The 16,399-nt window shown below is 44.7% G+C and overlaps 1 protein-coding gene across 7 annotated transcripts in view; it reads right to left on the bottom strand.

Annotated features, from left to right (window-relative positions):
* Window positions 1–2,633: 2,633 nt before the first annotated feature.
* LOC147432087 (enolase (DUF1399)) overlaps window positions 2,634–16,399 on the bottom strand; it is a 60,599-nt gene continuing 46,833 nt past the window's right edge. For 5 of the 7 annotated variants that reach the window (XM_086492097.1, XM_086492103.1, XM_086492098.1 and 2 more), the window contains 2 exons: window positions 12,731–12,913; window positions 2,634–3,717 (listed from right to left, as the gene is read on the bottom strand). In XM_086492097.1, coding sequence (XP_086348223.1) covers window positions 3,121–3,717; window positions 12,731–12,913 — 780 coding nt within the window. In that variant the 3' untranslated portion in view covers window positions 2,634–3,120. Of the gene's footprint in view, window positions 3,736–12,730; window positions 12,914–16,399 lie in introns of all 7 variants that reach the window. The other 2 variants (XM_086492099.1, XM_086492100.1) reach the window with 2 other exon arrangements.

Raw genomic sequence — 16,399 nt, forward strand, 5'->3', positions numbered from 1 at the left:
ACAATGCAAGTCAGACAGTTAAGCCAGTGAATGAGCAAACCATTAGTCCCAAAGCTTCAAGTAATACCTTCTCTGGTCTAAAAGTCTTAACTATCTAGGTACTACTCAAACTAGAGAGTTGGGCATATCTACATCATGTTGCTCATGCTAGTAAAGGTGATCATAAGAGTCAAAAGTCTATGTAATTTAAGTTTGGTGAAGGGAAGAAAAGATCAAAAGATACTCACACATTGAGCACTGTAAGATATGAGTGAAGAAGCTTCTACATCGAAAACCCTTCTTGGAAAAGTGGAAGCTATTGGGATTGCTTTTGATGTCACATCTGCTATATTTGTTCTTTGACGCACTCACCAACTCCATTCTTGCACCGCATGTTTTTCTTGAAAATTTTCTTGTATGCATTGAGAGTGTCCCATAATTGGCACTTGCATTAGACACTCTTCCGTTGTTTCTCTCACATACTCACCCTACATCAACAAGTAATCAAATGCCAAGTGATGAACTCAACTGAGAGCCTATACCAAAGGCACTTTTCTCCCACCGTGTTTTTTTTCCTTTGGTCATTCAAGTTTTTTTTTCCCAAGAGGCTTCAAAGATCTATCCGTCAAGCCCTGAACCCTTGTTTCAGAAGGAGCTGGTGTTAGGAAAGATTGTGCTCAAAGGAAGACCCAATACAATAAGCAGTGGGCCCTTGGTTATGAGAGGAGTTAAGCTAAATTAAATAAGAGCACAAAGACAATGATTTAGGGTGAGCCAATACTAATTGTAGATACAAAGAGAGATTTAGAGAAGAGTTAAGAGGAGCCAACAGTTCTGGATTATCAGAATTCCATGAATCTGATACCGTAATCGAAGGAAATCGAGCATATGCTTGAAACCCAATCAACATACACCTCAACGGCTCAACCCAAACCATAAACTTATATTGATTTGACTGTTTAACTCCAAATCTACTCCAAAAACATTCAAGCAAAGGTAATTTTTCCTCGGAAAACCACCACAACAAAGTTGCGATGATTCAAATTGCCGACTGGCCCCCAAAAAAAAAACAGTCAGTAGATGATGGCGAGAGGTATTTCACAAGAAAGCTTTCTCACACTCCTCTTCTTATTCCTCCGTTCCAAGCAAACACCAAGCTCTTCCAACTCATATTAGATCCCTAAAAAGACCTCAACTCCCTTCTATCACTTTTCCCAAAATAGCCAAAACGTTATTGATTAAATGACAGCTCCTTGTCATCCATACATGCATCCTCCCATACTTGCCTTAAGGAGCAACCAAGGCACCATGGTTGTTCCCTCATCCTCGTAGGAAAAACCCTAACAAAGCTCCACCAACACCCACTGATGGCAACCCACCGCCAACGGTGCCGACGCAAGCACAACCACAACCACCTCACGTGCACAACCTTGCAAGGAAAAAGATCCTACATAGCATATCCACCATAGCCAAGGGAGGGAAACTCATTCAAGGGTCTCTCCCTCTTTGTGAAACCATGAGAGTACTCCTCTTGAATGCATACTTGAATCTTCCCTGTTCAAAAATTATATATGGGATACATGGGGTGCCGTGTGCCACTTCCACATGCAACCAACACACACACACACCCCTCGCTTTTTTCGCCAACCACCAAATCAACCCAAACATACAAAAAAAAAAAAGTGATCATTTTTTGCCCATTTTGAACCCGATCAAGGCCCAGAAACCTCCCCATCTTGAGATCTATCCTCTCGCCATTTATTTTGGCGCACACATCTTTCGATCCACCACTTGCAACCGTATTTGTCATAAATCACATTCTAAAAAATTATCCAAATCCCCAACCGACCCTCAAGTGAAGCATTTACAACCAATCCTCAGACATGAATTGTTCCCATTGCAAAATCAATCAAGACCCTCAGACTTGAACTTTCCGACCAAAACCAGCCGTCTTTGACCAACACCACCAAACCATAGTCCGAGCAAGAAGCAAAAATAAATTTTTTTCCCCAACTTTTAACTTGTGCACACAATGGTACGACTCTGGGACAACCGGTCTACCACGCGTGGATGATACGACGGTTATTCCATTTTCCTCTTCTTATTCATACAAGCAGAACCACAACGACCATACAAGCATGCTCACACACGAGAACTTTGGATGTCGTATGAACAATCCCAAGAGACCTCAAAGATCGATCCGACAAGTACTGAACTCGAGACATCTTATTCAAGAGGGAGCTAGAGGGAAGAGGAGAATAAAATTTTTGCCGTTGTAGGAACATTCCACAAAGAGAGAGAGAGAGAGAGAGAGAGAGAGAGTATTTCAGTATTTTAAGAGAGGGAGAGATGAAATGAATTGTTATATTAATGTCTTCATAAGTCCAAAATGACCTATGAGACCAAAAGGTTAGATCCATGTGTGACTAGTACAATGTCTGGGGGAAACATAAAAATAGAAATAAATGGGGGTACCTAGAGTGGATAGGTATGTATGTAAACCTACCCTACATCCTCATCATCGCCATCATCAGCATCACATAATACTTCATCTCAAAAGATATATAATCATATGAGGGTTCATGAGGTGTAAAATGGAGAGAGAGAGAGAGAGAGAGAGAGAGAGAGAGAGAGAGAGAGATTGTACAGTCATGTCTTGAAACCACAATAAAGTTGGACTTTTCTATATTTGGAGGGACTTTATGAAGCTACAAAAATTGGTTCACATGGGATAGCAGTCACTTAGAATACATGATCCTGATTTCAAGAAAACCTTCTAGCAGTCTTATTGTATCCAACTTCAAGCAGTAAAATGTACATAGATAAACTACTCAGAAAGACTCATGGCTGAATTATTCTCCCCATGTTTCGTGTGTCTTAGGTACCTGCATCAAGGAATACTTGCACGCAGGTCGTCAAGGATATGGTGATGATGATGATAGAAGACTGCACTGCTTGTTGCATCGCTTACCTTGGCAGAGAAAATTGATAAGCAAAGAAATCAATTCTCACTGCCAATCTAAACCATGAGAAAAGGGGCAGTTGGCAATTTAAATTTTCTCAGATGAACAAAAAGATGCAATAGGAGTTGCTTCTCCTCCCCATAAGCTGATGAGGGTAATCATCAAGGCTAGTGAGGAGCTAGCGAGAAGCTGCAACAGGAACTTTGGTTTGGCTCCCAAATCGCGCCAATGACTGGTGGTGATCACCGGTCTCATAGGTAAATGACTCACATGATCCTTTGCTTGACATTTTGTAGAGGCCCTTCATGCTCCCAGTGTATAGCCAACTAGTGCCCCTGTACATGTGCTCGCTGGCCCCTTTAGGGAGCACTTCTTCATTATCCATTTCAGCTTCATCTACCCCCAGCACTTCTTCCGGATTGACGTACCAAAACATCAGCTCAGAAGGGACCTCTTGGCCTCCTCCCATCACTACTGAGCCCCAATTCCTCTGCCTCTCTGCCTTCTTCACATGCTTCCTCCTGTACAAATTCCTCAACGTCTTTGCCCCCAAGTCTGCAACCGCCCTTTGTGTCGCTATACAGATGAGCAAAACCAAGACCACATCCTCCTCAGGTAGAACCTCCATTGCTAGCAACTTCCAGTTAAAGAGGGCCATTGCCCTTCCTTGCCGAGCTTCTGCAGTATATCGCACCAGAGTTACAAAGCCTTCTTCCTCCTCTGGCACTGAGGATGGCACTTCGTATTGCATATGACGCCCATTGAGTAGCCGGATCTGATAAATATACAGCACCTAAATCAATCTCTCTCTCTCTCTCTCTCTCTCTCTCTCTCTCTCTCTCTCTCTCTCTCTCTCTCTAGATAGAGTCATGCAATACCAAGATCAAAGGTGCTTAGGCCTGTACCTACTGGAACTACATCGGCACAGGGATAATCTAATGAGAAGACAAAGAGCACTACAGCCTCAGAGGCAGATCACAGATTTCTTCAGATCGAGAGAAGCAGGAATGGAAGGAGAAGCGAGCAGCGAGCACAAAGGAGTACCCACATTCATACCAAAGGCACCCTCATTGACAGGGCGATTGAGCTTAGGAAATCGAGACAACCACGACCGAGATGCAGAAGCACACTTCACCGGAGGAGACTACAACAAAGGATTAGAAGCATTCTAGCCAGACACCCAGAATGCTCCTAAGAAGTTTATCTAATACTTTGTATTTAGTTTTTCGCATTTATTTTCACATTTTCACACTTTTCAGACATTGTAACAGACTCACCACTTTTGTATCAGTTTGGTCTCATAGGTCACTCTGGCCTTTTGAAGACGTTAATATAACATTTCATTTCATTTCTCTCTCTCTCTCTCTCTCTCTCTCTCTCTCTCTCTCTCTCTCTCTCTCTCTCTCTCTCTCTCTCTCTCTCTTTGTAAATCGATTTGATTAATTTACTAGTGGAAAACCTCGAAGCGAGGAAAACCCACCGAAAGGATCATATACAAGGGGAAGAACACATAACCACTCAGCTATACAGTGTAGCTAGAAACATTCATAGGAAAGCTGATGCATCTGTGCGGTGATATCACCAACTTCCAAAGCAAACCGTAATGATTGCCTAAGAGAAAACTTGAACAGTGGGAACGGGTCTGCATGAGTACGATGGAACATGTCCCAGTATCTGACCCACATGAAGAAAACCGCAAAACGTTGTAGTGTCGGCGAGAAAATGCCAAATGCCCAAAACCTTTTGTGGAAGACAATCCCTGGAAAACGGAGCCAAATACAAGCCAATACACGGCGAAGAAAATCTCTAGTAATGCAACAATCCCACAACAAGTGGCAGACATTCTCTTCTGCAATCAAACAATGGACACAAGAAGAAGGGCGAATATGACGTGCCATAAGAAAAAGTGCCGATTGGGAGCACTCCAAGCAAACAGCACCAAAAAAACAATCGCTCCTTCAAAGGAAAATGGCTTTTCCAAAAGGCAGAGAGAAGCTTCCTCCACCGGGGATCAGATTTGTGCATGTGCCGAAGGGCATTACAATGATCAACAAACCAAGGTTGTGGTAGAAGAAGAGCATAAATTCGACCGGCAGAAATATCTTGAAAAGACGTTTCCCGAAGATCCCAATCAGACATGCGATCACCATCAGGCAAAGGTGTGACGGACAAGAAATCAAGCAACATGTTTTGAAGTTCTCTCCAAAACCGACGGTAATGCATGCCCAATCCAAAACGGCAAGCGGCGAAGGGAAACTCAAAAGTATATTGAGCCTCATCGACCACATCCTCAACCAAACGAATGCCACGACTAGAGAGAAAGTAAGCCTGGCGAGGTGAGCGGTCGACCAAAGTAAGAGAGAATGCCCGGCTCCAATGGAGACTCTCCAAACGAATCGAACCACTTTCCCGCTGAGGATTCCACGATAGATGAATCGTAACCTCTTTCCAGGACGATACCAAAGTGGAAGCAAGAGGACATCCAGGAATGTGCCCTTCCATCTTGCCAAACACCACCTCCTAGATAGATGATTGCCAATGGCCAAATGAGGAAGTAGCAACATGCTGACCGAGGTAACATCAAAGTCCATGGCTGAATTTGTTGCGCAAGTGTAGGTAACAACATAGCTTTCCTAGCAAGAACATGCTTGCACAAGTCCCAAGATATTAGACCACAAAGACGTTTAGGAGTGCAAAGCTTCTCCATCGACATCAAGCGCAAACCTTTTTTCTGAGCATGGGTCCGCCACAAATGGGACTTAATGTCCGACATAAGAGAATGAAGACAACAATGAGGCCAGTGCATTAATGGCAAAAAGAACTGAATATATGCCATCAGGATACTCTGTACAATTTACAGACAAACATGTAACGGCCAGGTGGATAACTTCCAGTAATGCAATTTGACATTCAAACGTTGAGTAACCCAATCTACTTTATGAGAGTGAGTGACATTCCATCCAATTGAATAACCCAAATGCCTAGTAATTACATTTGGAGACACAATCTCACCTGGCCACAATAGACTATGCCAATCACAAGAACGAAGAGGCAGAAGCTTTGATTTATAAAACTTAACTCAATGCCAAACAATTCCAAGGCTTCCATAATCACTCCAACATCAGCCTGTTGATTACGAGGCATAAACAACAAGTCATCGGCATAAGCCTGGCCAATGAGGTGCGACCCGAGGGTAACCGTAAACCATGAAGACGCTCAATACAGGTCAGGTGATCAAGATGAATCAACAGGGAGTGAGTGCAATAGCATACAACATAGCACTGAGGGGACAACCCTGCCTGACCGAACAGCCAAGAGGCCAAGATTTTGTTAATTTGCCTTCCAAGATCCCCGAAGACGTACTACAAGCATACAAGAAATAAACTACATTGGCCAATTTAGGACCAAACCCTAGGCACCTCATCGTGGCAGCAATGAACTTATGAAGTCCCACTGTACCATGTCAAAGGCCTTTTCAATATCAACTTGCAAGTTGCATCACCAAGACATCCTGCTGAGTATACTTAGCATACTCCATGTCAATCGTAACATTGGCCAGATTGTCCATAATCTGACGACGTGGAATGAAACCATACTGAGCCTGATGGAGTCTTGCAAAAAGATGGTCCTTAATAAGGTGCACCAGCATCTTAGCAATATCTTGTAAACCATCGGCATCAAAGTAATAGGGCACCAGAGAGAGAATTGCTCGCAAAGCGCTTGCTTAGGCAACAATTTAAGTAAATCTTCTTTTTAAGAAAGAGGCAAATCCTGTTTCTCCCATGCTGCATTTATCATGAAAAGCAACGGTTGTTCAAGAGCGTCCCAGAAGGAGAGGAAAAATTCCATAGTAAGCCCACCCCAACCGGGAGACTGTCAATGGCCCAATGCAACAACGCACTATGCAATTCTGAATTAGTGAATGGTTCCTCAAGGCATCATGCATCTTGCCGGGATATGATCTAATGAACAAAAGTAAGCATCAATTGACGCGCATGGCAAACAGCCGAAGATGCCTGAGAAGGAGCAGCAAACACCTGTCAATAATGCAAAACCATGACATCAGCAAGTTCCTGCTTGGAAGCAGTCCAAACACCTGAGGGAAGTATAACCCGCTTGATTGCTTGTAAGACCCTTGCATGATGCAAATGCTTAAAGAATTGCTTCGAAGCGCAGCCTTTATCCATAAAAGCATGTTGACGGGCACACGTCTGCCATTTAGGAATTTCCCGCTTATCATTCTGCTGAATACACACACAAGCTTCACACAACTCCGAGATGTCGGAGTTGGACAAAGGCCACAAATCAGCCAATACTTGCCGTTGACAAGCTTGCTTCGTATCCTTGACATCCCCCCGAGTTCTCTGCATATAATGCTTGCCATGCTCATAAATAACACTTTGCACCCTCATAACAAAGCGATACCAAGCAGCATCAAGATCAAGATGCATGTGAGCAAGCAGAGAGGGAATAATATCATAAATCATGTCACAAAAAACCTCATGAGTGAGATGAGCAATGTTAACATGCAGCAAACGTTTCCTAGGCAGAGGCCGATCACAAAGAGAATGCCCAAAGCTCAAGTTCAACAAAAAAGGGTAATGATCCGATAACTACAAGGTGTAATCCATGCTCACGTCACATACAAAATCCTCATATTGTTGCAAGTTAAGTAAATACCATCGATCCAACCGCGCTGGATAAGAAGAGTGAGCAACATGTTGAAAAGTAAACCCAGAGACATTTGGATGCAAATACCGCCATAGATCAATCATCTAAGTAGAAGCAAAGAGATTATTCCATTCTTGTCTTTCCGCAAGCAGCATTTGTAAATTTCCTGTGGTACTATCATCCATACCAGGGGTATTATTAAAATCACCGCAAAGAAATGCATTAGAAGTCCATGAGCGAGAAGAGATGTCTCGCCATAAGGCAGCCCTTTGCCCAGATGCTGTATGCGCATAAATGCCTCCAAATTCATATACTTGACCATTCAACAAGCATTGAACCACCATCCAGCAGCCCTGCAGATCATTGTACAACAGAGCAGGCTGAAGCTCATGCTGAACCAGCATCAATAAACCCGAATAATCTTGTAAACCAGCATACGCAATCCAATAACCAGCAAAATAAGAACACTGCCAGCAAAGTCATGTTGATTGTGTTCTTGCAAAACAACTACGCCTACCCTACATGTATGTACATAGTGCCAGGTCAATCTCCATTTATCAAGGTTGCATAGCCCATGCACGTTGTATGAAATGCATTTAATGCGACTGTGTATCAGAAATCAGATATACAGCGGCAAGAAACACAGGGATCAAGTCGAGGTGCCCATAGGGACATCTCCATCCACCACATATATACCATAACCCATGCTGAGTCAAAGCAAGAAACTTGTCCACAGAATCTACCTAAGAAGTGGAAGTCTCACCCAAAAGTACATTCTTATAAGAGTGCATCGCTTATTCCCAAGCATCAATCAACGTGCGATTGTCATTGCAGGGAAGTTGCTAGAACGATACATTCTTATTTGGGTTAGCCAAAGTAGTGGAGTACAAATTTTCACTGTCTTTTTAGGCATTGCCCATGATCCAACATCACTTGACCCAACATTTTTGCCCTTCGCGGCATTCCCATTCCCAACCTCAACAGACTGTGGATTCTTGTTTTTTCCTTTATCCATATTGGAAACCACCTTGACAGTAGAGGCTCCATTCAGTTTAGCTTCACCAACAGATTTGCCTATAGAGGCAGGGGTAGACGAAGGAACAGCTGAAAGAGGGGACTGTAAAACTGGTCCTGGACATTCAAATTGCATGTGACCAAATTTACCACATCAAAAACAGGAGTTTGCAAATTTGCCCCATTTGAGTTTAAAAGGACGCTTGCCCACCCATGGGTCCCACGAGTCCACCATAATACCATCAGGGGTATGCTTGTCCGTATCCCAAAGAATGCAAAACCTGTTGGTGTTTGCATCCAATTTCGAAGGGCAAATCACCTTACCAAGCTGAGCGGCCAACAGCGGAAGGAAATGTCTCCACATGCGAGGGAAATCAACAATTTTCACCCACACATGACATTTGTGACGAATAAGACTTTGATAGTCCTTTGTGAGTGCCCACCGCAGAACATGAGTCATCTGCGTGCCAAAAAAGAGGGAAGACATTTCTAGCAAAAGGTTTCTAACTTCAGTATCTGCCAATAAAACTTCGTAGAAACCACGAGCACCAAAATAAACGCCTCGGATAGCCTAGCGTTTGAGAAGGAAGTCAACCCATTGTCCGACATCCTACACGATGGGCATTTTGCCCGGGAAAAACAAGATGACCGCATTCATGGCATATTGCGCTACCGGATCCATAAGGTCCTGCATTGAAATATGCACCTCGAGGGCGAGTGCATGACCATTCCAAGCTTTCTGGGCCTCTTCGAAGTCTTCATACAAACAACTTTTGATTTCAGATGCAGTCTCCAAAACATTGTCCATGGCTTTACGACGCTTGAAAAACATTGTCCATGGCTTTACGACGCTAGAAAACACACAAGAACTCTGACATACAACAGCCAGAGACCACGGCCGAAGAAAAAACCCCAGACGGAATTTACGCTACAAAGGACTTTTTTTTTCCCTTTATAGCTATTTACAGAGACCTCATAAGTATATACATCTCCCACAGAGCGCATCCATCTGCAAAATAACACTTCCTGGAAAACCGCACTAAAAAAGATTCAAAACAACACTTCCTGGAAAACCGCACTAAAAAAGATTCAAAAACTATGAAGAACACCTGTCACTACTGCACAAGATTCTGTACAAAAAAAACCCTGCACCTTGTATGCTAGCAGAGCAACTTCAAAAAAAAACAAGAAACTGTAACATCTATTGATGATTGACCCTAGACAGTAGCTAATCATTGAGCTGACAGAGTCTCCTACACGTTGTCTGCACCCAAACTCGCACAGTAAAGCCAGAGGAGGCAACGCCTAGAACAATCAGATGGCGCAGATGCAACTTGTCACCAAGCAACACAGCTCGTCACTATACAGCAGAACAACAGATGGGAAGACGCAGTTAGGGTTCGTGTCGGCAGGAAACCCACAACACGGGCTTGTTCGCGCTACAGAAAACCCTAGACGCAGAGGGTTGCGGGTGCACATAAAATTTTTCTCCTGTACAGTCCACACACACTCGCGAGGGCAAAACCGTTCAGCGATGGCAGGAAATTCGCACGACAGAGCAGGACAGGAGATTGGCACGACAGTCCTCAAACAGACACCACTCTCTCTCTCTCTCTCTCTCTCTCTCTCTCTCTCTCTCTCTCTCTCTCTCTCTCTCTCTCTCTCTCTCTCTCTCACACACACACACACATTGTAAATGTTGAATTAATTTACAGATGGGAAACCTCAGCTTAAGGAAAACCCATCACAAAGATCAAATACAAAGAACACAGAAGTGTTCTGAAAGGGGAAGGCATTAAAAGCACACATAGTAGAGTTGTAGGACATCCAAGGATATGTCCCCAATATCAAGTGCAAAATGTAAGGATTGCCCAAGTGAAATCCGGAACAGAGGAAAGGGATCCACATCTTGCTGATGGAATACGCGAAAGTTATGTTGGCGCCATAAGGACCATAGCAACCAAAACCTGACTCAAGTAAAGAAGGCTGCAAAATAAGGAAGGGAATCTGAGAGAATGCCGAAGAGCCAAAAACGTCGGTTGAAAACCGCCGATAAAAAATGGAGACGCATACACACGGATATGCAATCCAGGAAGGCCCTGGTAAAGTGACAATCCCAAAGCAGGTGTCTGATTGTCTCATCAGAGGCTGAACATCTGGCACAACGAGTAGAGCTGATGTGGCGCGCACTAAGGAAGGTGCCAACAAGGAGCACACGTTGCTCGAGAGTCATTTATTGTAGTAAGAGCATTCCTCCACCATCAATCTGATTTTTGCAAAGACCATAATGTATTACAATGGTCAGCCAGCCAAGATCGAGGCAGGAGAGAAGCATAAACTTTGCGGGCAGAAATGCCAACAAAAGGTGTATCCCATAAAGTCCAATCCAACATGCGGCATCCAACTACCAATGGTGGAGCGGGCAAGAAGTCAGCCACCATGCGCTCAAGCTCACCCCAGAACTGACGATAATGCATGCCCAAGCCAAAGTGTGCAGCCGCCTGAGGATAACGAATCAAATTGCCATACATGTCGACCACATCATCCACCGTGCGCACGCCACGACAAGAAAGGAAGTAAGCCTGGCATGGCGACCGATCTACAAGAGTAAGAGCAAAAGCTCGGGTTCAATGAATACTTTCCAGGCGCAACGAATTCTCGTCTTGTGGTTGCCTGCCATTCCATGAAAGATGAGCCGTAACGGCTTTCCAAGCAACAACCAGGAATATGACCGATCATCTTGCCGAGCACAGTCTCCCAGAGTGACATTTGCCGATAACCAAAGGCGGAAGTGGTAACATGCTGACACGATGAAGCTATCATGAGAGTCCAAGGCTGGGATTGTTGTGCAAGGGTAGGCAATAACATGGCCTTCCTCGCAGATGATGGCGACGAAGGTCCAAAATATTTAATCCTCCAAAACGCTTCAGAGTGCAAAGCTTCTTCATTGAAAGTAAACGGAGCCCTTTCTTGAGGGAATTAGTGCGCCACAATTGAGATAAAATATTAGACATCAGCAATGAGAGGCGATGACAAGGCCAATGAAACAACGGGAAGAAAAACTAAACATAGGCCATCATAAAACATGCAATGGCCATGTGGACAGTTTCCAATACTACAATTTGACGTTGAGGCGTTGTATAACCCAAATCCACTTGCTGGGTTGCAGCGACCTTCCATCCCATAGGGTACCCCAAGTAGTGGACCATGACATTCGGATCAAAAATACCCCCGGGCCATAGAAGACGGTGCCATTCCCGTACGTTGAGAGGCGAAGAGTTTGGATTTTCGGAAATTAACTTTAAGGCCTGCCGCAAGCCCAAATGTATCCAATGCCTGCATGGTCATGTGCATATTATCTTCATGATTGCGGGGCATAAATAACGAGTCATCAACATAAGCCTGCCCAAGAAAGTCATTTCAAGAGGTTCGTTGCAATCCGTAAAGATGACAAAGAGAAACCAAATGATCCAAATACATCAACAAGGGGTGGGTGGCAATGGCATACAGTAAGGCACTGAGGGGGCAACCTTGGCGGACAGAATACCCAAGTGGCCAAGGGTCAGTCAACTCCCCATCAAGAAGGCCTGAACACACACACATTGCCCGCACGCACGCACAACAAAGGAGGCTGATTTCTATCACTTGAAAAGTCCCTCAAAACGCCGAAATGATGCCAATCCAAAGGACAAGTACATCACTGATTATAAAGCAGGCCCGAAGGCTATAATTTGGAAACTGTAAAGAACTGGAAATAAGTAGCCACATGGCAATTGTAAAAACTGAAGGCCACGGTCAAAACCTCTCCTAGAGAGAGTAAAAAGATTAAAACGTGCCCTGGCAAGCTAAGTGGAGAGAGGATGACAGCAGCCTCTGAAAGATAGACACTTCCATCAAGAGTAAACTCCTCTAATGCAAATCAAAACAAGAACCATCAGAAGCCACCAACGGTGAAAAGAACAAAGAACATCTGCAATGGCAAGAGCTCAAACGTCGGCCATTGCCCACCAGCTAGTAGAACCTAATAGCAGCAAGCAATGTATAGATAGAAGAAAGAGAGCTGCCGGTGACAAAGACGAGGGAGAAGAGGCAATTGACATCACCAAGAGACTACAGGAGGATGCCACAAGCTTTGTAACAGAGCACTGCACTGGAGCCGACAAGGAGCTATCAACCAGCAAGGTAGAAACCAGTCCACTCACTGAAGGTGGCTCTTGAAGACCAGAGCTGCCCTTAGCCTCCTTCACTGTCTTCCTGAACTTCCCTCCCACAACAGCTTTGAAAACCTGATGTAGAAACCTCGAAGAGCGAGTCAAGGGCATAGAGGCAAATCAACAAACGTAAACTCAAATAAACCCAATGCAAAGTACACCAGGAATCAAACAAGGCAAGAACACAGGGGAAGATAACAACCAATAAGAAACCGAGAAAATAAAACAAAAGAAACATATACTAAAAACAAACTTCACACACCTATGCACCCACCCAAACACACACACACACACACACCCCACAGTCAGTTGACAGATATGAAGAAAACGAAGCATGCAAACCAACTCTACACACACACACACACACACGTTGTAACAAACTGTTGACATGTCAAAGCCTAAAGAATGGAGCCAACTTACATATGTGGCCGAGGGGCCTAAACAAAGTGATGACGTGGCTGCCCGAGAGCAGAAACCCTAACCCTAATTTCTGCCAAAAACCCTAGCTGCTGAAACCGTAATTCTGAAAACCCTAACCCTAAAACCTGCAAACCCTAATTCTGCTGCCAGAAACCCTAAAACTGCAAAAACCCTAACCCTAACCCTAACCCTAAGGGCAGCAGGGAGATTTCCGTGTTTTGCGCTGGCATGATGACGTGGCAAGCTGTACGGATTTCCGTGATTTACGCTGGCAGCTTTTTGGCTTTGCTTTTGGACCAGAAGCTTTTGAGTTTTGAAGGCTTTTCACTGTAACTGCTTTTCAGGCCAAGGGCCTTTAAATATGAGGTTAGGGCTCATTCTCTGGCATGCTTCCTGGAGAAGGTGTAGAGTCTGGAGTACCGGCTTATACTGTGTTGATGCAATATAAAGAAATACCGAAAGGGGTCCCAAGGTTTGGGGCCAATACTCTCTGTGGTGGAATTCCGCCACTCGGTGTCGTGTGTCGTCTCTCTCTGTTTCAGTTCAGTTTTTATTTGAAGTGCTTAAAGTTGTTCAGTCTTTTCTTTCCTATTGGCACATGGTGCCCGTCTTGTGACACACACACACACATAGCAAACGAGGAATTGCAAGGTGAAAGAAAACAAAACAAGCAAAACAAAACAAAAGGCAAACAAAGAAAGAAAACCTACCTAGCAGCTCTTACCATAGTTCCGTCAAGGCTAGAAACTATTACTCGAGTCTCCACGGATATCGACCCTCGCGACTCGATGTAGACTACTGTGCCTGCGGAGTTTGTTGCACGCATGGTTGAAGCAAGATTGGGAATCCCCTCCAAGCGGTTTCCTCTACACTGCACAAGGAAGGCGGACGATGCTAATGCTCAAGATGTTTGGGCACCAAAAAGGGGCATGCGTTGCAAGGTACCTACAATTCTGTAAACCTTAAGCGACCACTGTAGTCGGAAGTATGGTGGTTGCTTATGGTGGGGAGTTGTTTGTCACAGTGGAAAATCAACCCACTAGAGCCCACCACGTGCAGCTCTCTCTCTCTCTCTCTCTCTCTCTCTCTCTCTCTCTCTGGAGGGCGAGCAGCTGGACTGAGGCGAGGACGAGCAGCCTGAGGCGAGGGCGAGCAGCTGGACTGAGGGCGAGGGCGAGCAGCCTGAGGGCGTAGACGAGGACGAGCAGCCTGAGGCGAACAGCTGGACCAGGGCGAGCAGCCTGACGAGGGCGAAGGCGAGTAGGCTGAGGCGAGCAGGCTGAGTCAAACCCTCTCGCGCTGCCTTGCTGGACGAAGGACGAGCTCGTCGCGCTGCCAACTTGCCGGTCGAAGGACGAGGGACGAGCTCTCTCTGCTGGACGAGGACGAGGGACGAGGGCGAGCTGCTGGTCGAAGGCGGGGCGAGCTGCTGGACCAGGTCGAGGGCGAATAGGTGGACCTGGTCGAGCTGCTGGTCCTGTGTCAAGAGGGCGAGCAGCTTGCCAAGGGCGAGGACAAGGGCCCTAACCTCTGAAGGACGAGGGCTAGCTGTGCCAAGGGCGAGAGCTAGCTGCCTACCAAGGGAGAGGGCTAGAAGAGCCAAGGGCGACCAGACGAGACCAGTGCCAGGGCGAGGACGAGAGCAGTCAAGTCAACCAGGACAAGGGCTAGGACTTGGTGACGAGGGCAACGCCAACCAGGGCGGAGGCCAGACCTCAGCTGGTGAGGGCCTTGACTCAGTGCTCGCTTCGGGTTAGGGTTTTGGACAGAATTAGGGTTTCTGATTTTAGGGTTAGGGTTTTGGGCAGAATTAGGGTTTTGACACGTCAGCAGTTTGTTACAAAACCACTATGAGAGGTTCTCCCAGAGTACCTGATATAGTGCTTTGACACTACCTACATAGGTACTTTTAGTACATAGTTACTCTTGTAATATCTATAGCCAAGTAGGTACACAAATAAGTGTTTCTAGAACACCTTGCACTTCATTGTCAACGAACCTTATTTGAATTTTTAAATGTAGAGACGGTTGTACTTCAATGTGTAAGTTTCATGTGCATTGTGCATGTTGAGCTTTATTGGAAATTTTGAGAGAAGCCCCCGAAGATATATTTTTCTTTACGGTGCTTTGAGGACCTGAAATAATACTTTGTTCACAAGCTGAAGGACCGCTACACTTATTCGTGCATCTATAATGTTCAAATGATTTACTTGAAGGATGTATTCAATCTCTTAAGGAGAGCCAAACCCCATGGTTCAGTATGTGCATGTAGGTGTTCAATATGCAGCCTGATAGTAACTACCAATGGTTGTTATAGCAACAATACCAAGCTATGAGACTTAGGAGTCACTATTTCGTCCAAAGCCTACCAAGCCTACCAAGGCTCTGTATCATTCCCAACAATGTTTGACGAGAGAATGCAAGCAGTGTGGCACAAAGAAGTTGCAACTATGTTCGAAAGGTGTCAACGAATAATTCTCAAGCTACGAAAAAGGTCCTTGAGGACACTGTTTATGGTAACAATGATGAAGGGCGTAGGGCAAAGAAATGCAAAGATGTTGCGAGCAAGCAAATGGATCATAAAGTTTTACATCCTTATTTAAACAGCACATGGAAACCTTTATAAAACATTATTATTTTGCAAGATGGAAAGCTCAACAGTACAAAGAATGTTTTGACTTTTGAGCCTCCCAACTCATGTGGTAGTCTCCACCGACGACTTTGTTGATAACTGTCACAATCGGGAGCACATAGCAATAAAAAAATACATTCTGATAAATAGGATTTATCACTTATTACTGAAGCCAGAGGATATAGAGAGAAATAGATATATATATATATATATATATATCTATATATATATATATATATAGAGAGAGAGAGAGAGAGAGTGTGAGAAGATCGACACAGTATTGGGGACCAGAAGATGGGCTGGTCCCCCCCCGTAATAGTATCTTCATTACTGAGGAGAAATCTATACAAGCACTTGAACCGAACGTATTACCACGTTCGTTCTAGAATAAGACTTGATGGTTCTCGGAAGCCTCAGCTTCCAATTCCTAGGGCAAAACCCTATTCCAAGGAACTTCCGTTCCTTATTCAAAATCCTCAAGAATCAAGGTTCTTGCCTCTAGGTCTCAC

Source organism: Adiantum capillus-veneris, chromosome 20 (assembly GCF_014529385.1).
Source record: "Adiantum capillus-veneris isolate H3 chromosome 20, ASM1452938v2, whole genome shotgun sequence".
NCBI classification, from domain to species: Eukaryota; Viridiplantae; Streptophyta; class Polypodiopsida; order Polypodiales; family Pteridaceae; genus Adiantum; species Adiantum capillus-veneris.